The sequence below is a fragment of the Schistocerca cancellata genome, chromosome 1 (genome assembly GCF_023864275.1).
Source record: "Schistocerca cancellata isolate TAMUIC-IGC-003103 chromosome 1, iqSchCanc2.1, whole genome shotgun sequence".
NCBI lineage: Eukaryota > Metazoa > Arthropoda > Insecta > Orthoptera > Acrididae > Schistocerca > Schistocerca cancellata.
Genome location: NC_064626.1, coordinates 255,954,359 through 255,979,529, shown reverse-complemented (window position 1 = coordinate 255,979,529; position 25,171 = coordinate 255,954,359). Strand labels below are relative to the sequence as shown.

General features: G+C 43.1%; 1 protein-coding gene across 1 annotated transcript in view; it reads left to right on the top strand.

The window, feature by feature from the left end:
- LOC126159270 (cyclin-dependent kinase-like 1) overlaps nucleotides 1–25,171 on the top strand; it is a 242,296-nt gene that overhangs the window by 195,511 nt on the left and 21,614 nt on the right. The window contains exons 4-5 of the mRNA XM_049916506.1: nucleotides 22,116–22,223; nucleotides 24,510–24,599. Coding sequence (XP_049772463.1) covers nucleotides 22,116–22,223; nucleotides 24,510–24,599 — 198 coding nt within the window. The remainder of the gene's footprint in view (nucleotides 1–22,115; nucleotides 22,224–24,509; nucleotides 24,600–25,171) is intronic.

Genomic DNA, 25,171 nt, shown 5'->3' with positions numbered 1-25,171 from the left:
CTATCAGTTTACGCTTAAGAGATTCAACTGATTTATTCATATGGTCGATGTGTTGGTTTTACTACGTGAATTAAACCGTGCTACATTGTACGTTCACTTCTGGAAGAAAGAATGTCAGGAAAGTTACATAGAAAATGTGGTACCGGGCCATCAAACATTCGAGTTAGTAACTACTGAGACAATGACTCGTGACTCTTACCCTTGTGTTCAATTAGCAAACGACTCTTGTTTGGTTGCTTTCCTGTACGAAACTCAAAAACCAATCATTGGAAATAAGTATAGAACTTGTGACGAATGACTGACAAAAAACCAAGTATTGACTGAAATAAATTTTCACCATTTGAGTGTAAGCTACTGTATTTTACTGTAATTTATAATCAGATGACGGGAATTTCAAAAAGTTCCACATGACCGACGCCCCTAGGAAGGAAAAATCATTAGATGTTGAAAAGAGCCAAACTCTTCCTGGACGTTTTGCCTGGTTAACGGTAGAGACACGTTGTCTGGCATTAGACGTTCCGTATTGCAGTGCAGTGGGGCAAGACTTGTAAACACGTAGGGAACTATCCCTTATCGAACAGGTTGGCTGCACACTGTGCAGAAGCTACATAGTTAGCTACAAGTTCCTTGGACCACTTTGCATCATATGCGACAATGAAGTCGAATGATTCAATTTATTGGGTATTAACACAATTGGTACTTAAATAATGTTGAAGTCCGCCCCGTAGCTGAGTACTCAGGACGGCTAACGACCATACGGAGAGCGGGCTTCGCTTCCCGGAATTTCCATGGATTTTTCCTTGTAGGGAGGCTTGGTAAAGGGGTGTAGCCAGCGTCGTCAAGCCGACTGAGGAGCTACTCGACAGATTAGTAGCGGTTCCAAGATCAGGAAACCCGACAACGACCGGGAGTGCGGTGTGCTGACCACATACCACATCCGATCTACATCTACATCATACTCCGCAAGCCACATAATGGTGTGTGACGGAGGGTACTTTCGGTACCACTATCTGATCCCTCCAACCCTCTTCCACTCGCGAATAGTGCATGGGAAGAATGATTGTCCGCAAACCTCTGAATGGGCTCTAATTTCTCGAATTTTCTTCTCGCGATCAGTACGCGAGATGTATGTGGGGGGTGGGGGAGTAATATGTTGTCTGACTCCTCCTGAAGAGTGCTGTCCCGAAATTTCAATAGTAAATCTCTCCGTGATGAACAACGTCTCTCTTGTAACCTCTGCCAGTGGAGTTTGTTTGGCATCTCCGTAACGCTCTCTCCCCAGCTGAATGATCCCGTGACGAAACGCGCCGCTCTTCGTTGGATCTTCTCTATCTCCACTATCAGTCCTACCTGATAGGGATCCCAGATAGATGAACAATACTCAAGAATCAGGCGAACAAGGGCCTTATAAGTCACTTCTTTTGTGGATGAGTTGCGTTTCTTTAAGATTCTTCCGATGAATCAGAGCCTTGAGTATGCTTTTCCCACTATTTTATATGGTCGTTCCACTTAAGGCCGCTCTGGACAGTTATGCCTAGATATTTTACGGCAGACGCTGTCTCCAGCTGTTTGTCATCAATAGTGTAGCTGTACAGTAGTGGATTTCTTTTCCTATGTGTGCGCAATATGCTACATTTATTTACGTTCGGGGTCAACTCCTACGGTCTGCACCATTCATCAATTCTCTGCAGGTCGTTTGTTGAATTCTTACTATCTTCTGGTGTTACTACTTTGGTATGAACAAATTCATCAGCTGCGAATAGCCTTAGAGAGCATCCGACGCTTTCTAGGAGATCATTTATATATATTGTGAACAGCAACGGTCCTATCACACTTCCCTGTGGTACTTAGAATATTACCTTTACATCTGTCGATTTAGTTCCGTCAAGAGCGACGTGTTGAGTTCTATGTGCAAGGAAGTCTTGAATCCAATCGCAGGTCTGCTACGATACTCCGTAAGCTTGTATTTTTTTTCATTATACGGCAGTGCAGGATGATGTTAAATGCCTTACTGAAATCAAGGAACACGGCGTCAACCTGAGCGCCGTTGTCCACTGCGCTGTGGATGTCACAGAGGAACAGAGCGAGCTGAGTTTCGTAGGATCTCTGTTTGCGGAATCCATGTTGATTTTTATAGAGGAGCTGTTCATTTTTCAAGAACGTCATAATTATTGAGCATAAAACAAGTTGCATAATTCTACAACAGATAGACGTCGAGGTCTATAATTGTATGGATCTGTCTTACGGCCTTTCCTAAAAACGGGAATGACCTGCGCTTTTTTCCAGTCGTTAGGTACCTTTCGTTGCTTAAGCCATCTACGATAAATTACTGCTAGAAAGTGAGCAATTTCTTTCGCATAATCTTTATAGAATCTTGTAGGTAACTCATCTGGTCCTGAAGCTTTTCCACTACTAAGCGACTGTAGCTGCTTTTCAATTCCGCAATCGGTTATCTCAATATCTGCCATTTTGACGTCCGCACGACGATTGAAATGAGGGACAGTGTTACAATCTTCCGCGGTGAAACAGCTTCGAAAGACCGAATTCAATGTTTCGGCATTATCTCTGTTCTCTTCCGTTTCGGTGCCAGTGTGGGCGCTGAGAGAATGAATAGATGATTTTGACCCAGTTACTGATTTTACATGCGACCAAAATCTCTTAGGGTTTTTACGCAGATCGGTTGACAACCTCTTACTTTTGAAATCATTGAACGCTTCCCTCATTGCTCTCCTTACGCTCATTGTACCCATTGGCAGAGAATGACACGGCGGTAGGTCTGGCCCGACTGGCCCCTCAAAGCCAGAACGTGGAACTTTACCTGCCTTTATCTTACCTAGACAGCGTTTATTTATAGGTTCACATAACAGAAAACAATATTTCTTTTAATAACACATGTGGAAAATTAATTGTGACCATGGTGGCTAAGTTAGTCTGTGATACGCTGCAGCTAATCATATTTATACTCTTATTTATTTTCTGTTTACCTTAACATAACGTTACTCATTACGAGCATGTTCTGATAATCTCAGATGTGTATAGATACAGAAGTTTATATTATTTAACAATGCAACTTCTTTATCTAAATTAACACAGAATTACTGTAGCTACATTCTGCTCATGGAGTGGTTGTTAGAGGATGAAGGGCCGGCGGCCAAAAGTGTACGCCCAATGAAATCTGCTGCTATTATTTTGATGTGAAGCTCAGTAAAATTTATGTCGTGTGGTATGTTTGACAACACAGAACATGCGGGATGTAGCATTTTAACATAGAATAAGCTTCAAGTACCGAAATCAATTTCTCGTTCCCCACGAAGGAAATTTAAGTTTACCGTTTGTCAGGCAAACGTTATGACGGCATAAGTCATCAAAGATTTTGGTATCAGGTTATTAATTCTTTTCTAAGCAATGAATAGGAATGAAGGTCTTTTCATCCTGTTACATCGTAGCTATGGATATCATTATTCGTTTTCTTAATTGGTTATCTACAACAAATTCATGATAGGGAATATGTTCTTTTGTATTGTTGTTAGAATACCCATCACATAAATAGCTATCTTCAAGTTGATTGATGGCGAGGACCACATATTATTTTTACGGAACTGTTTTGTCCAATGAATACCTTATTTCTTAAAAATGAGTCACTACAGAATATAATTCCATCTGACATTAGTGCAAAATATATTAATTTACTCTCTACAAGGCTTACAATAACATAAAGTATAAAAGTGGCTGAACTGAGTTATTTAAGGCTCTCTAAAATTATGTTATTTCAGGTTCAAACTGTCGTTAAAATGTACAGTTCTAAAATTCTGAAGATATTTCTTTACTTCCTAACTCTAGCTCATGATTTATATTTATCACTAATGTTGTATCCTGTAGTGTGCGGAATTGATATACTGTGTTACAAATAAATAAAAAAACTGAGAGAGAGAGACCATATTTCGAAGCAGTGGACCGATTGTTGAACCTTGTTGAGTTCACTAATGATTTAACCCCATCCACAATCAGAAAAATGCCCTCTTTCTGCAGTTTATGAACTATTAATTACAATTTTTCGCATTCCAAATATGAAGTGAGCCATCTGTTAACTATCCATTAATTTCATAGAATGCTTGTTTTTCCAGTAACATTTTTTTTGTTTTGCAGTCAAATGCCTTGAATACGTCACAGAACATATGGACAGGTGCTGTTTTGTCCTTTGATGCTATTAAAATCAGGTGAAAGAACGTATGGATAGTATCACGAATTGAAGGAACTAGCGGCTTGCTCTGGGTGGATGGGTGAAGTTCATCAGGGAGAACAGGCAGCCCATGTGCCTCAGTGCTGAACTAGATGTGGCGAATCTCGGATATTTCTTTTCTTTGTCACATTATATGCTTCCTTTGGTTCGGCTGTTGTACGCCCGGCAGTAGGTTTGAGAGCTGCATACTTCGCACATACTACATAAAGCTGTCTCAGTTCAGTTCTCCCCCCCCCCCCCCCTGTTAACCACTTGCTTTTAACACACCATCTAGGTTCACCTGGTACGATTGCTTAATGCTCTCCAAATTCCGCAACAAAACGGACAGAGTTTACTCCCATTCGTTACCCATTTGGTCCCCAGCCACGTTTAACTGGGGTTTTAAATTACATGTTTGCGGCTAACATTAGGCCTTCTTGGTGCTAACTTTGTTCATTCACCAAGGAAATTCCCTCAGAAACATGTTACCATCGGGAAATTCTACATTTGTCCACCATGAGCTTGTGCCTTGGAAAATTTCCTTCGAGGACGGCCGGATTCTCTTCCATTCTATTCTAAAGGCATGTGTGACACATATTTTACCCTCCGCCACACTAATTCCCAGGAGACCAATGATTCTAGAGTCGAAGTGGTTGGCTTGGGCTTGAGAGAGGTATTATGCCGAGACATGGGCTATTTTCAGGAAGACCTGTTCTTGCTGTAATTGTGTGAGCTGCTTTCCCACAAAATGCCACTGTTGCTAAATAATGCACTGTACCTGCACCAATGATTTTAATCATATCGCACACAACTAGTATGACCTGCATATTAAATCACTTATCTTCGACATTTACCATCGCAGACGCACAGAAGCGCTACAACGTGTAAGATGGCTCTGAGCACTACGGGACTTAACAGCTATGGTCATCAGTCCCCTAGAACTTAGAACTACTTAAATCTAACTAACCTAAGGACAGCACACAACACCCAGTCATCACGAGGCAGAGAAAATCCCTGACCCCGCCGGGAATCGAACCCGGGAACCCGGGCGTGGCAACGTGTAAGACAAGGATGCTATCACTAGCAGTGCTAGTACATTTATTTTGAATTTATGTACTAATGACTACATATATTGCAACAAAAAGGATTCCTCTGACTAAAATCAACTTCATACGACAGTTTAGTTATATGACAAGACAGAAGTCGTTGATATTACGGAACTATATAGGCTACTGATATAAAGTATGCTGACACCTGTTATCATTCTTTTTGATTCATCAGTATTCTCACTGATTTGATGTGACCCGCCACGAATCCCTCTCCTGTGCCAACCTCTTCATCTCAGAACAGCACTTGCAACCTATGTCTCCACTTATTTGCCGGATGTATTCCAATCTCTGTCTTCCTCTGTAGGTTTTAACCTCTAAAGCTCCCTATACTACCACGAAAGACATTCCCTGAGGTCTTAACAGGTCTCTTATCATCCTGTTCCTCCTCCTTGCCAGTGTTTTCCACATATTCCTTTCCTCTCCGATATTGCGCAGAACCTCCTCATTCCATATGATATTAGTCCACCTAATTTTCAACATTTGTCTGTAATACCACATCTTAAAAGCTCCGATTCTCTTCTGTTCCGGTTTTCCCACAGTCCATATTTCACTGCTATACAATGTTGTTCTCCAAACGTACATTTTCAGAAATGTCTTCCTCAAATTAAGGTTTGTGTTTGATAGTAGTAGAATTCTGTTTGCCAGGAATGCCATTTTTGACAGTTCTAATCTGCTATTGATGTCGTCCTTACCCCGTCCGTCATGGGCTGCTTTGCTGCCTAGGTAGTAAAATTCTTTACGTTCATCTACTTCGTGACAATCAATCCTTGTGTTAAGTTTCACATTGTTCTCATTTGTGCTGTTTATAATTTCTTTTGTCTGTCTTCAATTTCCGCTCAATCCATATTCTGTACTCATTAGACTGTTCATTTCATTCAGATGATCTTGTAATTCTTCTTCACTTTCACTGAAAATAGCAATGTCATCAGCGAACCTTATCATTGATACCATTTCCACTTAAATTTACATTCCACTCATTCCACTCTTGAAACTTCCTTTTATTTCCATCATTGCTTCTTCGATGTATAGATAGGAGTGAAAGACTGCTTCCTTACACCCTTTTTAATCCGAGTACTTTTCTTGGTCTTCTTCTTACTATTCGTTCATGGCTCTTTTACACGTTTTGTGTTATCCCTGTTGCTTATCCCTATATTTCTTAGTATTTCGAACATCTTGCACTATTCTACATTGTCGAACGTTTTTCGGGTTCGACAAATCCTGTGAAAGTGTGTTGTTTTTCCTTGAGTGTTGCTTCCATTATCAGCCGCAATGGTAGAACTTCCTCTCTGGTGCCTTCGCCTTTCCTAAAGTAACTGGTCGTCGTCGAAAACATACTCAATCTTCTTTTCCATTCTTCTGTATGTAAGTCTTGCCAGCAACTAGGAAGCATGAGTTATTAATGTGACTGTGCGATAATTCTCGCACTTTTCATCTCTTGCAATCTACGTAATTGTGTAGATGATACTTTTCAGCGAGTCAGATGGTATATTGCCGGACTCAAACATTCTACATGCCAATGTGAATAGTCGTTTGATGCCACTTCACCCAATGATTTTAGAAATTCTGATGGAATGTTATCCATCTCTTCAGCTTTAATTGGTTTATTAAGTCTTCCAAAGCTTTTTTAAAATTCTGATTCTAATACTGGATGCCCTATCTCCTATATCGACTCCCGTGTCTCCTTTCATCACATCAGACAAGTATTCATCCTCATAGAATACTTCAATGTACTTTTCGTAACTATCCGCTCTCTCCCCTGAATTTAGCAGTAGAATTCCCATTGCACTCGTAATATTACCAGCATTGTTTTTAATTTCACAATGTTGTTTTGATTTTTCTACATGCTGAGTCAGTCCATCCGATAATCAGCCATTCCGCCTTAGATTCCCTGCGCTTACTATTTATTTTATTCTTGAACGACTTGTATTTCTGTATTTCCTGAAAATTTTTGTACTTCCTTCTTTCATCGATCAACTTAAGTATCTCTATGTTACGTATGTTTTCTACGCAGTTGCTTTTTTTATACGTTTTTCTTTCATACTTATGTCATTGCTCTTCTTAGAGATGTCTATTCCTCTTCAATAGAGCTGCCTACTGAGCTATTCCTTATCGCAGTAACTATAAACTTAGAGAATTTCATGGGTATGTCTTCATTCCTTAGTACTTCCGTATCTCATTTCTTTGCTGGTTGATTCTTCCTGACTACTCTTTTAAACATCAGTCTACTCTTCATCACTATTAAATTGTGAATTGTATCTATACTTGCTCCTGGGTACGCCTTACTGTCTAATATATGATACTGGAATCTCTGCCTGAACATGATGTAATCTAACTTAATTCTTTCCTTATCTCCCAGCCTCCTCTTGTGACATTTGAACAGAGTTTTCACTATTACTAGCTGAAATTTATTACAGAACTCAATTAGTCTTTCTCCTCTCCCATTTCTACTACCAAGCCAGTAGTCCTCATAATCGTTTATTCTACTCCTTCGCCTACAACAGGATTCCAGTTCGCCATGATTATTACATTTTCATCTCCCTTTACATACTGAATTACCCATTCAATATCCTCGTATATTTTTGCATCTTCATCTTCAGTTGGCGACGACAGCATGTATACCTGAACTATCGTGGTCAGTGTTGGTTTGTTGTCGATTCTCATGAGAACAACCCTATCATGTTCACAGTAACACACTCTCTTCCACACTTTGTTATTCACAAAGAATCCTACCATCGTTGTACCGTTTCCTTCTGAATTGATATTATCCTACATTCGTCTATTCAGAAATACTTGTCTTCTGACCGTTCCACTTCCATGATCCCACTACACCTAGATTGAGCATTTGTATTTTCCTTTTCAAATTTCCTAGCTTCGCTACCACATTCAAGTCTCTGACATTCTACGCCTCAGCTTGTAGAACGTTATCCTCTCGTTGGTTATTCAATCATTTTCTCAAGATCACGTTCCCCCTGGCAGTCCCCTCTCGGAGATCCGAGTGGGGGACTCTTTCGGAATCTTTTGCCAATGGAGAGAAATTCATGAAAGTTTTTGAATTACAGACCACATTTCCTATGGATACATGTTACATGTCTTTAATGCAGTGGTTTGCATTGCGTTCTGCGTCCTCATGCCGTTGATCATTGATAATACTTCCGCCTTTAGGGGCAGTTTCCCACCTCAAGGACAAGAGAGCGTTCTGAACCTCTGGCCACTCCTCCACTCTCTTTGACAAGGTGGCCAGTGCTGATGATTTTTATTCGAGAGTTAACCAGTGGCGTGGTTCGAACTAGAGACCGAGAACATTTTGATTACTAATGAAAGTCACCAGAGACCTCTCCTGACCTACCCATTATGCTGTTATTGCATCTCTACTGGCAACAGTATATACCCCGCCTACTTTTATACTGTCGGGTCCACTTCAAGTTTCATATAACAGCCAATTCTGCATTACATAGTTTCGTTTCGATCAGACAGCGTATGATATGCGACTTTGAGAAATTAGTATGACGCGAAGCCACCAAGTAACATCCTGGCTTGAAGTGCCCGAATATGTTTATGGGGAAACTTCCTACACACGTTTTGTGTATTAGTCTACAAAGAATTAAGAGCAATTAAAAGACGTAACGAAAAGTTAGCGATTTAGTAAATCCCACAGTTGTTTAAAGAGCGATATTGAAAATGAACACATAGACCAGGAAATCAGTCGTATATAAATCTCTTGAACGAAGCCTTGCACATGACTAGCTCCATGTAACCGGGAATTGTACTGCTGAATACGCCAGAGTTCAGACCACAAGTTGTATCTGATAACGGGCCAGCCGTTTGTGGTTTGTTGGGGAATGGAAGGATCGGGAAATGGGAAACTGAGCATCATTCGTAACACAACTCAATTTATTAAGCCCTAAGGTGCTGCGATACATTAATAAATAATGTGAGAGTTATAACTGTACAGGAAGAAAATCAGGTGGCTTGATGAGTTACAAACGAAGCGCTTCACCAGAAACACAATAGGGGACGGTACCAGAACCCCAGCATCACTCACTCATCTGAAAGCATCGCCACACACACTGGATGAATAATGCAAAATCTTGAAATATATATACGAAATGTCTCAAAACACATACAGCTGCAAATATAACGATCAATTCTCACTGTTTAAAGGAAATTTTCGGGAATTTGTGGGAAGGTACTATGGGACCAAACTGCTGAGGTCATCGCTCCTTAGGTCTGCACACTACTTAATCTAACCTAAACTAACTTACGCTAAGGACAGCACAAACACCCATTCCCGAGAGAGGACTCGAACCTCCGACGGGAGGAGCCGCGCGAACCGTGACAAGACGCCCCAGACCGCACGGCTACCCAGCGCGGCTCACTGTTTAAAGTCGAAGCAATTGAGAAAGACAGATGAGTTGCCCACCAATCGAAAGGTATCCTGGGGTTTAAACTAACAACACAGAATAACAAATAAACTCCTTCCAAAAGAAGTTCGTTTTATTAATTGTCAAGGTAACGCCCCTCGCCGTTACAGTTCAATGAAAGCACAGTAACAATTTATAAAATGCGAGATGGAGCCCAATATACAGCAGCTTCTTAATGCAGAAAATTTACTCAGCGGTAGTTAAAGCGTACTTGAGAAAATGCCGTTAATGATTTGAATAACGCATTAAAAAGTTATTAATTACAGAGAACAAGAATGAGACACTGTAGCAAATGTACAACACAAAAGACTATGCTGTACTGCTAATAAAAACATTAGTTTTTTAATATAAAAAAGGAACTCATTAAATACAGAGAATACAAATGAAACTCCTTAATGAATGTGCGCCACGAGAGATTGAGCTGTAGTGGTGATAAAGGTACTGATGTTCTGAATATTTCAATTTGCCGCATGACTAACCAACCAGCACCTAGAGCACCAGTTTAATACTACACAATATGCCCACCAAAGTAGATTCCAGGACGTGCTCATTTCCATCCAGTTCGCACTATATAGTCGAGTAACCAAGGTATTAAATCTGTACAAATACGAGCCCATCCAGTACAGCTTTTTGGCGGAGGCCTTACCTGTGGTAGAAAACTCGCATAGGTGTTCCGACCGTGCCGGCCAAGGTGGCCGAGCGGTTATAGGTGCTACAGTCTGGAAGCGCGCCCGCTACGGTCGCAGGTTCGAATCCTGCCTCGGGCATGGATGTGTGTGATGTCCTTGGGTTAGTTAGGTTTAAGTAGCTCTATGTTCTAGGGGACTGATGACCTCAGATGTTAAGTCCCATAGTGCTCAAAGCCATTTGAATAATTTTTTTGATGCCTCGTGTAAGGTGGAAAAATGCGTACCATCACGTTTCCGACTTTGATAAAGGTCGGATTGTGGCCTATCGCGATTGCGGTGTATCGTATCGAGAAATTGCTGTTCGCGTTGGTCGAGATCCAATGACTGGTAGCACAATATGGAATCGGTGGGTTCAGGAGGGTAATACGGAACGCCGTGCTGGATCCCAACGGCCTCGTATCACTAGCAGTCGAGATGACAGGCATCTAATCCGCATGGCTGTAACGGATGGTGTAGTCACGTCTCGATCCCTGAGTCAACACATGGAGACGTTTGCAAGACAACAACCATCTGCACGAACAGCTCGACGACGTTTGCAGCAGCATGGACTGTCAGCTCGGTTACCCTTGACGCTGCATCACAGGAAGGCGTGCGATATGCACGAATTGCAAAACGTCATTTTTTCGGATGAATCCTGGTTCTGTTTACAGCATCATGATGGTCACATCCGTGTTTGGCGACATCGAGGTGAACGCACACTGGAAGCGTGTATTCGTCATCGCCATACTGGCGTATCACCCGGCGTGATGGTATGGGGTGCCATTGGTTGCACGTCTCTGCCATCTCTTGTTCGCATTGACGGCACTTTTAACAGTGGACGTTACATTTCAGATGTGTTACGAGCCGTGGCTCTACCCTTCATTCGATCCCTGACAAACCCTACATTTCAGCAGGGTAATGCATGACTGCATGTTTCAGGTCCTGTACGGGCCTTTCTGATACAGAAAATGTTCGACTGCAACCCTGGCCAGCACATCCTCCAGATCTCTCACCAATTGAAAACTTCTGGTCAGTGGTGGCCGAGCAACTGGCTCGTCACAATACACCAGTCACTACTCTTGAAGAACTGTGGTATCGTGTTGAAGCTGCATGGGCAGCTGTACCTGTACACGCCTTCCAAGCTCCGTTTGACTCAATGCCCAGGCGTATCAAGGCCGTTATTACTGCCAGAGGTGGTTGTTCTGGGTACTGATTTCTCAGGATCTATGCATCCAAATTGCGTGAAAATGTAATCACATGTCAGTTCTAATACAATACATTTGTTCAATGAATACCCGTTTATCATCTGCATTTCTTCTTGATGTAGCAATTTTAATGGCCAGTAATGTGTTAACTAGAATCACCAGCATTAACCTGACTTAGATGAACTCGGTGGTTCCATACAGTTGACTTCTTCTCAAGCAGGAGAGCGACAGGGATCAGCACACGGCACGGATGGACCTACAGAGCGAGGCAACAATTTGCCGGACACTTGGCCGACCCTCCCTAATGAACACGATGTCCTCAACCCTAAAATTCCATGGGCGCCTGCCTCGATTGTACCGTGCCATTTCTCTCCGTTGGGCACGCTCTGTATGTAACTTCGCCCTTCACCAGTTGTCCCGAAAAGCTCCTGGTGTAACCTTTCCTGGCAACAAATCATTGTCCGACCAAAGATTGGACAGTGGTGAATTGAAGGAATAAGAAAACAATAGGGCAACTGGAGTTGTCTTATGCATTTCGTGATTCGCTGAGCTGAAAGTTACGTTCAATCTGGGCGACAAGTGATCCCGTTTTGTCTGGGCGTTGGCATGGAAAATAATCAAGATAACTTTTAAGTTACTGTTAACTCTCAGCGAAGGACAGCTGAGGATAGTACGGTGTGGTGGTGGTATGAGTCATGGTGTGTTGAAAACAGAATTTGCAGAACTCTCTTGAGACAAACGCCGGATTGTTATCACTAATTGGTACCTTGGGAGGTCAAAACACAGAAAAAAATCTTTTGTTAAATGGCGAATGCTGACTTCTGCAATACGCACAGCACTGGGCATTAACCAAATAAAACGCGAAAATGTGTCCACAGTTACAAAAATACACCTGTGCTCCCCGCCACTGGGTGCGGGACAACGGTCCCACTTAATCAATGAACAGTCAATCCATGGGAAGTTCGGCACAGACGGACTGGAAAAGCCCCCCAAGACCATTGGAGTTGGGTTCGGTGATTTTGAAAACCTGAAAATAGCCTGTCAACCTTCTGATAATATGGGGCCGGACCTGTGATAACCTCTTTGATCTTATGGACGGTTTTAAAGGCTCCCAGGTGTCCCCACCTACACTCTCATGGTAGTAATTGAACAGTGCCGGAACCAACTTTTAATCTTAAACTCCACTTCCTAGTGCAACAATATGGTCTCAACGCAAGAGTTGGGAGCGTCAGTTTGGGCAATAAATAGCTGCTCTAAGTGCAGGGCCGCTAACACAGGGGCGTTACTCAGTGCCTTCTGCAAGGTGTCGAAAGCAGCTTTTGAGTGTCGTTCATTGAAATGGCTCGCTCTTCTTGGCCAGCTGATTTAACGGAGCAGTATGTTCCGCAAACTTGGGGACAGATTTCCTAAAAAAATGACTCATACAAACACAGCGGGCTATTCCCTTCTTGGTCTTGGGTGGTCAGAAGCTACGGATGGCATTGGTACCTGAGTGTACTTTTAAGGCCAGCTGTAGAAACTGGGTGACCTAAGTTAGAAATTTTCTGCCGAGTCATATTGACCTTAGAAAGCTTGATGGTAAGTCTGGCCTCCCGTAACCTCGTGAAGATTTGTCGTAAGTGTTCAGGATATTCAGAGAACGACCAACTGTAGACGACCGCATCATCAAGATAGTTGTAACCGAACTTAAACCTGACATCCCATCAAACAGAATATAGCAGTCTGGACAAAACAGCAGCTCCTTCTGATAACCCAAACAACATTGTATTACATGTGTACAAATTCTAATCAGCCAAAAATGCCATCACAGCCTTGTATTCTTCCGCAAGAGGGTTTTATAAAATGATTCGAGTCAAGCACCGTGAAATACCGTGCCCTGGCAGAAAAGGTAAAACAACTATGCAAATCGGGCAAAGGAACTGCTTCTAAAATAATTTTATGATTTAAAAGGCGATAATCCACTGGCAGCGTATGGCCAGACCCATTCTCCTTAGCTACTAAAAAGGTTGGGGAGGCTTATGACGAAGTTGTCAGTCAAATTACTCCGTCGTGCAACATATTCTCCAGAAGTCGACGTAATATCTTTATCTTAGAAAGATTTAATCTTAAGAAGATAGCCGTATCGGAGATTCATCCGAATGACGAATACGTACGTTATCTTCGTGGTCACCTCCAACTTATCATTTAACTCATCGTGATTCTCGCAACACACGGAGCAATTCTGCATCTCACCCACCGATCAACGAGCAATGCCAATTCCCTCTGGATTCGTAACTACACTACACACACCTAGTAATACCGAATCCTCATAAAACTGAAATCGCCGGTTCTATAAATGACGATAAACCAAATAAAGATAACATCTACCTTTAACTGTTGCACAAACCTGAGTAGTGGTTTGCAAGTTACAAAATTTACAACTGACTTTTGAGCCCTCAGTCTTCTGACTGGTTTGATGCTACCCGCCACTAATTTCACTCATGTGTCAACCTCTTCATCTTAGAGTAGCACTTGCAACCTACGTCCTCAACGATTTGCTGGATGTACACCAATCTCTGTCTTCTTCTACAGTTTTTGCCGTATTAAGCTCCCTCCAGTACCATGGAAGTCATTCGCTGATGTCTTAACAGATGTCCTACCATCCTTCCCCTTTTCCTTTCCAAGTGTTCAACGTATTCCTTTCCTTTCCGATTCTTAGATACCAACTGTAATTTAATAAAGAAACAGTGCTCCTGGAACATAACAAGGACAGACTGTTTCCTGGTTAACGGCGAACGCACAAAGGGGGCAGTGTTAACTACTACTGCCCTCACTTCGCTACAAGCTTTGAGTAAGACGTGGGAAGATTGGCGCCCTACCGTCTTATAGGCGTCAGCTGCTTACCGATTTCTTCCTATCAGCGCGGCATTAATGAGCTAGATGTCCTGCCAAGCCACAACGATAACAACACCCCTTTTCCAAGTTAGGATTTCTTGCCGGAACACGTTCACTTAGCCGACAGCAGGCTTCCTTGCGCCCAACTCTCTCGGAAGAAACACGTGTGGAATGCCTGAGAGTGGTGTGAGTAATCAATCTCCGCGGCACGACTCAATATCCAGTATCGTCTCCAAACAATCGTGCTTCAACATTTGCTTCTCAGCAGTGGACGGAGACAGACTGTGGGTACCACGTCAGGATGTGAGGGAAGATGTTCGAAAACATCACATTTGATGGAGATCTTCTTTTAGCATTGTAATGTAGTTTTTCCAGTGGACCATTACACATGCGATGGACCTTTGATTTCTAATTTGCTACCACACGACCCTCTTGTCATTTACATGTCTTTGGGAATGAAAACATATTATCCGCAACTTTTTTTCTATTGCGATGTCAATGGATGAGCATGCTGTTACAGGACGTTGTTCGTTGACATGTTGTGTGATCTCTGTTCTCTAGAATATCTCGTAGGGGCAATGAATAATGTGTCGCGATGGCAGATTTTTCTCATACTCTGTCCGAAACTGTATTTGGGCTTCAGTGATGTTATCACGTTCTCAGAAATACTTCAGTAGGAACTCCACTCTCTTAACTTGTAATAGTACTTACGATGTCATTACTATCAAATAGGAATTTTGCGGTTAATTGATGGCACTCCATACATGTACACTCCTGGAAATTGAAATAAGAACACCGTGAATTCATTGTCCCAGGAAGGGGAAACTTTATTGACACTTTATTCCTGGGGTCAGATACATCACATGATCACACTGACAGAACCACAGGCACATAGACACAGGCAACAGAGCATGCACAATGTCGGCACTAGTACAGTGTATATCCACCTTTCGCAGCAATGCAGGCTGCTATTCTCCCATGGAGACGATCGTAGAGATGCTGGATGTAGTCCTGTGGAACGGCTTGCCATGCCATTTCCACCTGGCGCCTCAGTTGGACCAGCGTTCGTGCTGGACGTGCAGACCGCGTGAGACGACGCTTCATCCAGTCCCAAACATGCTCAATGGGGGACAGATCCGGAGATCTTGCTGGCCAGGGTAGTTGACTTACACCTTCTAGAGCACGTAGCCCAGCTTCATGGAGACGGTTGCGAATGGTCCTCGCCGATACCCCAGGAGCAACAGTGTCCCTAATTTGCTGGGAAGTGGCGGTGCGGTCCCCTACGGCACTGCGTAGGATCCTACGGTCTTGGCGTGCATCCGTGCGTCGCTGCGGTCCGGTCCCAGGTCGACGGGCACTTGCACCTTCCGCCGACCACTGGCGACAACATCGATGTACTGTGGAGACCTCACGCCCCACGTGTTGAGCAATTCGGCGGTACGTCCACCCGGCCTCCCGCATGCCCACTATACGCCCTCGCTCAAAGTCCGTCAACTGCACATACGGTTCACGTCCACGCTGTCGCGGCATGCTACCAGTGTTAAAGACTGCGATGGAGCTCCGTATGGCACGGCAAACTGGCTGACACTGACGGCGGCGGTGCACAAATGCTGCGCAGCTAGCGCCATTCGACGGCCAACACCGCGGTTCCTGGTGTGTCCGCTGTGCCGTGCGTGTGATCATTGCTTGTACAGCCCTCTCGCAGTGTCCGGAGCAAGTATGGTGGGTCTGACACACCGGTGTCAATGTGTTCTTTTTTCCATTTCCAGGAGTGTAGAAGTCGTAGAGGCTGGATCTGGTGACGTCAGTAAAGGTCTCGGGTGCAGGTAGAAGAAATTGTCCAATGGTTGCTGCTTACATTTCGTTTATAATTAACTACGTTGTCGCCAAAGGTACTTAATGCTCTCTACAACACAGTATAAAATTTGGAGGCATGAAGAATGCAAAGTTTAAGAGTACCCGAGATACAAATGTAATCGATAGTATAATTTCAAATAAAAATGAATACTGTTACTATACATTATATCGTACAGTACCGCGCATAGATCGACTATTACGTATGTTGTGAAATGGAGGAAAAGGGAGGGGAGTGGGGGCGACGTGAATGCATGATTAAAAATTTAGTCCCATTTTCTTGACGTAGTCAGATTTTTTCAACGTAACTATGTTGGATACAAACCGAGGGTGATATCGTTAACGCCACAGAGGTGTAGTATCAATGCTTGTACTTCGCAATATTCTACAAAGCTGGTAACAACACTAGGGCGCGTATGTCTGTAATGGTGGAGGATTTACTGCATCTCACTAAAATAGTCTGTGGAAGAAGTGAGGTCTATGAAAGATCTTCAATAACATTTGAATGAGGTTAATCTCCATTACAAAACAATATTTAATATCTGTTTCAATTTATTGCTTTTTACGTTGTTTTTTTTTCGATGGGCGTTGCGTTTTAGGTCTTTCTCTTGAGATAAGTCTGGTAATATTGATGGTAATGTATCAAAATCCCGATTGCTTGTCCTTGTGTATTGGTAACTTATCTCGAATTTAACAAGATAAAGAGACGATACCTGAATTTTGGTTGTTGATACTTCTCTGGGCATCTCCAGTGATGCGGCTGGTTGTTAGTGTGTTCATTACCTTTTGAAGAATGCAGAGGTGCGACTTTTGAATAACTTCTCACTTCTCATCGGTGAATATTTATGAGAATAGCATCCTATGAAGAACTCTCTTTGCACTTCTATCAACAACAAAAAATGTGAGGGGTTAGAAAATGCGAAAACATTCTATGGAGTGCGTCCTAGGAAGAATGTTGAGTATTCAGAGAAAAAAAAACCTTGTAAACCTGGGCGCAAAGATGGACAACGTAAGGCTTGTGAGTGTGTGTTCATCTTCACTATTGTGAAAAAGTGCTCACAGATCTTAAGGTATATATTTAACGTCCATGATTCTTTAGTTGTCTTGCGGTGTCAAAATAGACGTTTTACGAGTTGCTTGACTATGTAAATGAAAATTTAACAGGAATCAACCCACAACTAAACAAGTGCTTGTCAGCAGGAGAAAAATTCGCCTAAACACTGAGAAAACTCATGTCATAGTCCCTACTTTACTTCTCATAATGTGTGTTATACAGTTTTATATGGCTCGGAAGACTAATTAGCTATGCTAAGTAACGACAGTAATTACTAGTAGGAAGAGAAATTCCGCATTATGCAAGACACCTTTTTCCTGTTTTCTTTCACCCAGACGTGTATCAGCACTTATTGTGCTGTGTGCAATGGGTCATTTTTTTTTATTTTCTAACTTCCATGAAACAATTGGACATTTACATTGGTAACTATTCTGGTACACAATCTACAGCTTCTCATGCTTTTGATATTGTGGTCCTTTCTCATATTTTGTTGGCGTAGTGAATAGGCACATTCCGTGACCTACGATCCCTTAACACTGCACTTCCTCCGATTTTTCAGAACATAGGCAGAGTTTTCGCCACCATTACGTGTTGTTGTGGTTGTGTAGTATTCATTTCATTCATTTTATGATTACTACACAGCCACAACGACACGTAATGGCGGGCAAAAACTCTGCCTATGTTCTGAAAAATCGGAGAAAGTACAGTGTCAAGGGACCATACGTCACGAAATCTGCCTATTCAATTCGCCAACAACATATGACAAAGGACCATAATATCAAAATCATGAGTAGTTATAGATTGTGAAGTAGAATAGCTACTAAAATAAATATCCAATGGTATCATGTAAGATAGAAAATAAAAAAAATAACCCACTGAAGGTAGAACAAAAAGTGCTGAAACACGTCTGGGTGAAAGAAAAGAGGAAGAAGGCGTCTTGCATAAGGTGGAATTTCTCTTCCTATTTCATAGCAAGAACGGACATAACGAGAAGAACTGCAACACTACAAGATGAGTAGTTAGTAGTGTTTATAAAGCAAGAAGCAATACCGCTTCAATGTGTTAAAAATCGCGTGACATTATTTGGTATTTCCATATGTATTAAAAAATTAACACAGTCGTGACGAATTATAATCAATATAGTCTACTCTTTACTGTAGCAGACAAGCTACTGAAAGTTTGTGGTGCTGATAGTACAAGCTAGAGTGACTTACCACATGCGCTCAAATCTTCCTGTCAAGCAAGGAGTGGCGCCACTACTGGGCCATGGCTAAAAGTTTCCGTTTACTACAACGGCCCCGTTCTGTTTTGGTTCTCTTCGAGTGGGCAGGGCAATTGCCGGCCCTCACCACTAGCAACACAGTGGCGCCACTAGCTGCCTTCAGCAAACAGGACAGGCTCCCGTGAGTCGCTGGGGCTAGAGAGCCTGTATGCAGAGAGAGTGGCCACAGGTGAAGTTGCCCGTGATTGGTTGATTATCTTCGGCGCCATTTTGCTGCCAAACATCTCTCGCGCTTCCTATGTTCGGCGTGATTTTGAGTTGAAGTTCAGAGGACTTTTGGAAACGATTGAAAGGTACCTGAATTATTGAGAGACTTGTTATGCGTTGTGCATGTATGTTCGATTTAGTTGTATACAGTTTTTAGTAAGTAATTAGCGTCTGCGTGCATACTTCTAGCACCACAAGCTTTTCTGAAGCCAATATCTGACAGTCCTTGCTGGAAACGGAAAGTTCCTGTAATTGTTTTGCCATGCTCCTTCGACTTTATAGCGTCAAACCTTATTTCGTTCCGAATCAGAACACTAGGCATTACTTTGGTTTCAGTACTATTGCCTGACTGTTGACGCAGGGAAGTTGTAAGTACGTTTTCCGCAGTTGTCGTGGTTGCTGAAACATTATTCGTGGTTCAAAATGGTTCAAATGGCTCTGAGCACTATGGGACTTAACTTCTGAGGTTATCAGTCCCCTAGAACTTAGAACTACTTAAACCTAACTAACCTAAGAACATCACACACATCCATGCCCGAGGCAGGATTCGAACCTGCGACCGTAGCGTTCGCGCTGTTCCAGACTGTAGCGCCTAGAACCGCACAGCCACCCCAGCCGGCTTATTCGTAGTAAATAATTGTAGGTACTCTTGAAGACAGCTTTTAATAGGCCTACTTACTGTGGGGTAGAAGGGATACGGTAGTTTTCTTGTTATATTTGGTCGTTATTACAGCCCCCCAGGGGCTCAGCATTCGTTTGCTGAGTACGGGCTTGGCGACCCCGGGGTCCTGAGCTGGGGACTGGTCAGCGCCGCCAGTTTCCTGTCGCCGTAACCCCCGGACGTGCTTCAGCGGCCACCGTATGGCGCGACGGTGGAATGTTGTGTGCTGCGGGAATGGTAATCTTGGCTTGACCGCCTGGATTGCGAGGAAGGACAACCTCTATAAAAACCCCTCAATCTTCCGGTGTGCTCCGCGCCTATGAGATGCATGGCTGTTGGGGTGGAACAGTCGCAAGCGGGCAACCTCTGGGGCACCTGCCGCACCCCAGTTGTATAAGGCTTACTCAGGCACGCGGGGCTCTGTCTGAGCGGACCTTTAGTTCCCTAGCTGCTCGTGGGACGCACATGGCAACCACGTATTTCCCTTCACCACCTTCACAATCAGTCAAGCGCATGAGGGAAGCTAGTCCTCCAGATACGCAGATGGACAAGAGTAACAGGGCTCATGGAGTCGTAAATGACAATGTTTTCATCGTGATTAAGAGGAAGGAGGGCTCATTTGAAAAAGTGTCTCCTTTCTACATACATAAAGGTTTAGAAGGACTCGCAGGTACACTGAAATCTATCAAACGCCTGAGGAATGGTACCCTGTTAGTTGAGACTACTAGGGCAAAGCAAGTGGAGCTGCTTCGGAAGTCAACCAAGTTAGGCGAGTATGATATTACTGTCGAGTTGCACAATTCCCTCAACTCCAGTAAAGGCGTTGTCACCTGCCGTGATTTACTGGATATCGATGTCGACGAGCTGAAGCAAGAATGGGCAACACAGGGGATTGTAGACGTGGAACAAAGGACACGTAGGAATAATGGAGTTATTGAGAAATCTGCCACCTTCATTGTGACTTTCAATTCGCCTGTCTTACCTGAATACGTTCTGGCTGGTTTCCTCCGACTTAGGGTTCGGCCTTATATACCTAACCCTATGCGCTGTTTCAAATGTCAGCGATTTGGCCATACGACACTGAGTTGTGGGGGTGAACCAACCTGTGGTATATGTGGCAAGGCAGCTCATGAAGCTGGGACCAACTGCACATCTGCAGCGCTGTGTATCAACTGCTCTGGGAGCCATCCCGTCTGGAGCAGAGACTGCCCCGTCTTTGCGGAAGAACGAAAAATTCAGGAGATCAAGGTGACAAAGAGGCTACCTTATGTGGAAGCCAAAAAAGAGTATAGGGCTACGAAACCCCCTGTCTTTGCCACATCCTATGCCTCCTTGGTGCACAACCGTGCGTCACAGATAGACGCTTCGACGCAGACAATGTCCAGCATAGCAGTATCCTCCACCAATACCTGTACCTGCGTTTGTACCTGCCAGAACACTCCCACTCACGATATAGCTATTAAGGCTGCTCCGACTGCACCAACCGCTATTGCAGAGAAAGCTACAGTGAAGCCTTCGAAGGCCCTCCAGAAACAGAGTGCCTCTCCACTTCCCCCATCGCCGACTTCCACAAAGAAAACGGGACCAGGGAAAGGGGCACGGCGTTTGACGTCAAACCTGCCAAAGGCACCATCGGATGTCGTCATGGCATCCCTGACTGATGAGGAGGAAATCGTCATGGATTTTGATACCTCTTCCCCAGAACCTGGCAGCCCCTCTGCTGCCACCCGCTCTACAAGTGCCTCACCAGCGCGGCCCAAAGACAGGGGGAAATCTAAACCGAAACGCTGATATGGTTCCCATACTTCAGTGGAATCTGAATGGAGTCAGACCTCGCTTTGCAGAATTGCGGCTGTTAGTACAGGAAAACCCCTTTTGCATCTCTTTGCAAGAGACACATTTTAAAGAGACTGACGTTATTACAGTAGCCTACATTTTACATTACCTGATTTTTGTAATCTTTTTCGTTTGTTATCTACGAGAGGTATTGAAAGAAAGTCGTGAGCAGTTGTTTACTTGTGACATGCAAAATGTTTGAAGATGTGACAAGAAGTACTAATACGTCTCATACTTTTTATATGTCACAAGTAAGCTTACGACTTTCATTCATCTGACGTAATTCAGGTACGTTAAATCTTTAGCGTTATGCACTTCCGATACAAAACAAATGCTATACACTATATTTTTTTTATTTACGTTGCTTTCATTGCAATATGTCTAGTAAACGAACTTTAAAGGAGATAAATGCAAGTAACGAATAATTTTTACAGCCACTGTATCAAATTTTCCTATGCTGTACGTAGTAGGTTACTATGAGTATGTTATAGCTGAAAAGAAAGGCATTTAACGAATGATTTCGCCACATTGTCTTGTGCTTTTGATTCGGTGAGTGTGAACTCCACTACTCCACTACTGGCCATTCAAAAGTCCCGCCCGCAGTTTGGCAGAGAAATGGCCGCCGTATCGTCCAGTTGGCCACTCTCTCCCAATACAGGCTCTCTAGCCGGGGCGACTAGTGGCACGGCATAGCAGCGGCCTTACACTGCGCGTCTGTTTGGCAGATCCCGGCGAGAGCTACACGGACTACGTGGCGACGCGCTGGTACCGCGCTCCCGAGCTGCTCGTGGGCGACACGCAGTACGGACCGCCCGTCGACGTCTGGGCCATTGGTGTGTACGCGGCAGCGGCTATAGCCAATACGGGTCACAGCGCAGCGCGGACGATGGTCTGTCCATGTGTTTCACTCTGCACCTTCACTCTTTTGTCTCCAGGTTGTCAGCACACAATTTTCCTTAGTAACTCCAAAACACACGCTGGAGTAACGTTAATTCGACCATTTCCTAGAAGTCAACAGCGCGCAGATCATCACGTCTGCGACGTGAACTACACAATTCATACATTCCGATCGAAAAGATAGCAATTGGAAACTAGTCAAAGTATACATTGACGAATTACAAGATAATTGTAAAATTAGTGCTACTCATCCTTCTCCTAGCTAAATTTAATCAAGGAAATTACAAAGAACGCTACTGGTCTGGAAAGAAAACCTCCTGTCTTCTTAATTATACTAAATATCTGTTGTGTATCTCCTATTGAAAGGTTAATATTTAAGTGATTGCACTGTTATTTCCGACACGTAGTACGAGGGTCACTCCAAAAGAAATGCATACTATTTTTGTAAAAATACAGTTTTCATTCTGCATGTGTGAAAGTTTTACAGTGTGTAGATACATCCTTCCCGCGTGGTTTCAAACTTAGTTCAACCTGAGCTCGTGAGTGGCGCCGTCACAGCATGTCTTCAAGATGGCTGCTACATTTAAAGCAACGTGCTGTCATAGAATTCCTGTGCTGTAAAAGTGAGACAGTGGGAAACATCCACAAGACGGTGGGCAAGCAGGTTACGTGATGAAAGCGGTCACGGCAGTATTGAGGATCGTCCTCGCAGTGGCAGGCCTCGTACTGCACACACTGTGCACAGAGTGTTAACGAATTGGTGACAGCTGAGAGACGCATCACAGTGAACGAATTGTCACGCTACTTTGGGATAGGGGAAGGAAGTATTTGAAGAATACTGAAAGTGTTGGCGTTAAAAAAGGTTTGTACCAGGTGGGTTCCCAGGATGTTGACAGTGGCTTACAAATAAACAAGAAAAACGGTATGCAGCGAACTTTTGGAACAGTACGAGAATGGTGGAGATGAATTTCTTGGAAGAATTGTGCCAGGTGATGAAACATGGCTCCATCATTTTTCACCAGAGACAAAGAGGCAATCAATGGAGTGGCATCATGCAGAATCACCCAAGAAAAAAAATTCAAAACCACACCTTGTGCTGGAAAAGTTATGGCTACAGTATTTTTCGATTTCGAAGGACTCTTAGTTGTGGACATCATGCCAAGTGGAACCACCATAAATTCTGATGCATATGTGAGGACACTGAAGAAACTTCAAGCTCGACTGAGTCCTGTTCGACCACATCGGCAAAAGCAGGATGTTTTGCTGTTGCACGACAATTCACGGCCACATGACAGTCAAAAAACTATGGAAGCGATCACATAACTCGGATGGACAACACTGAAACACCCGCCTTACAGTCGTGACCTGGCTCCATGTGACTATCATCTCTTTGGGAAACTGTTCCTAAAGGGTGTATCTACACACTGTAAAACTTTCAAACATGCAGAATAAAAGATGGATTAAAAAAAATAGTGTGTATTTCTTTTGGAGTGACCCTCGTAGTTAAGTACAAATTTAAAAAGTAAGTAATGTTTGCAGTACTATCGATCAGTGCTTGATATGCAGCTATACAATGAACACCGCTACTTCGCCGCATAAGTAACACGACCTTTGTAGCCTTGCATCTCTGTACTTAGATAATTTGTAGAAATACTGGATAATCAGGTAAGTTTTCAATTTTATTTTTACCTTACATACTATTTTCTAAATAGGACAGCCACAGCCGAAAAGTACATTGCTAATATTTAAGAATCTTCAAACTTTTTTTCCTAAAAGTTGAGTGAAGATGGTTCAACCAGTTAAGCTGTTACGTAGTCCTTTACTGAGAACACTATCGGTTCGGCACCGTTATGGGCGCACGTCACGTGATGCAGTGATTAGTTCTCAAACAATCGGGACATCGTAGCTTCCAGACTGTTTGAGGCTAATCATTGCATCACCTGAGCATGCACCCGTAACAGTGTGAAACTGGTAGTGTTCTCAGCAAAAGACTACATAATATCTAAAGCTGTTGATAACTCTTCATTCACACGAAAACCATCAATTCAAAAGAACTTTTTTTGTAAAAGAACGGTTTGAAGATTCTTACATATTAACAATGTTCTTTATAACTATTTGAGTACTAATGTCTTACTTTATATTATAAGAGAAATTTTTGGATACTTTGACAACGCGATTTTAGACTAGTTTGGAATGCTGCTACTACACGTTTACTGTTGCAGGTTGCGTATTCGCCGAGATGTTGCAGGGGCAGGCGCTGTGGCCCGGTAAATCTGATGTTGACCAGCTCTATCTCATTCGCAAGACGCTCGGTACGAATACCGCATTGCCGCTTCTTTCCTATGTAACTACCATCAGTGTTGTCGACAGAAGCCACCTCCTTCCACAGAGGTCCAAAACTGTAACTAAATCTCATGTTTTCCCAGTGAAGTGAGCAATAGAGGTATTTTAGAGCGTACAAGCTACTGCTTGTAGCTTAGTTTTTATTTTGATGATGTGCTATCCTGTCTGAATGGTTGGAAAGCATGCAATCGAAACGTTAATGCTAGAACGAGATCGTATCTGGATCTTTGCTCGAAATCTTTCACAGCTGTAGAGACTGAATATATCCTTATCAGCTTATCAAGTTGAATGTTTTTTTTTTACCACTACTAACAGCTAAGCCGACGCCAATTAGATGAGTCTGCTTTACAACTTTCTCTGTTATTAGGTTCATTCAAGGCACGTGACTGTTGCTGCCAGTCCGATACAGGTTGTATTTCATAAAATTCACTTGAATACTTCGCTCACATTGGCAAAAATATTGTTACTGAGAAAGAAGAGGTACTCTACCGACTGAGCTATCCAAGCGTGACTCACGACCCACTATGATAGCTTTGCTTCC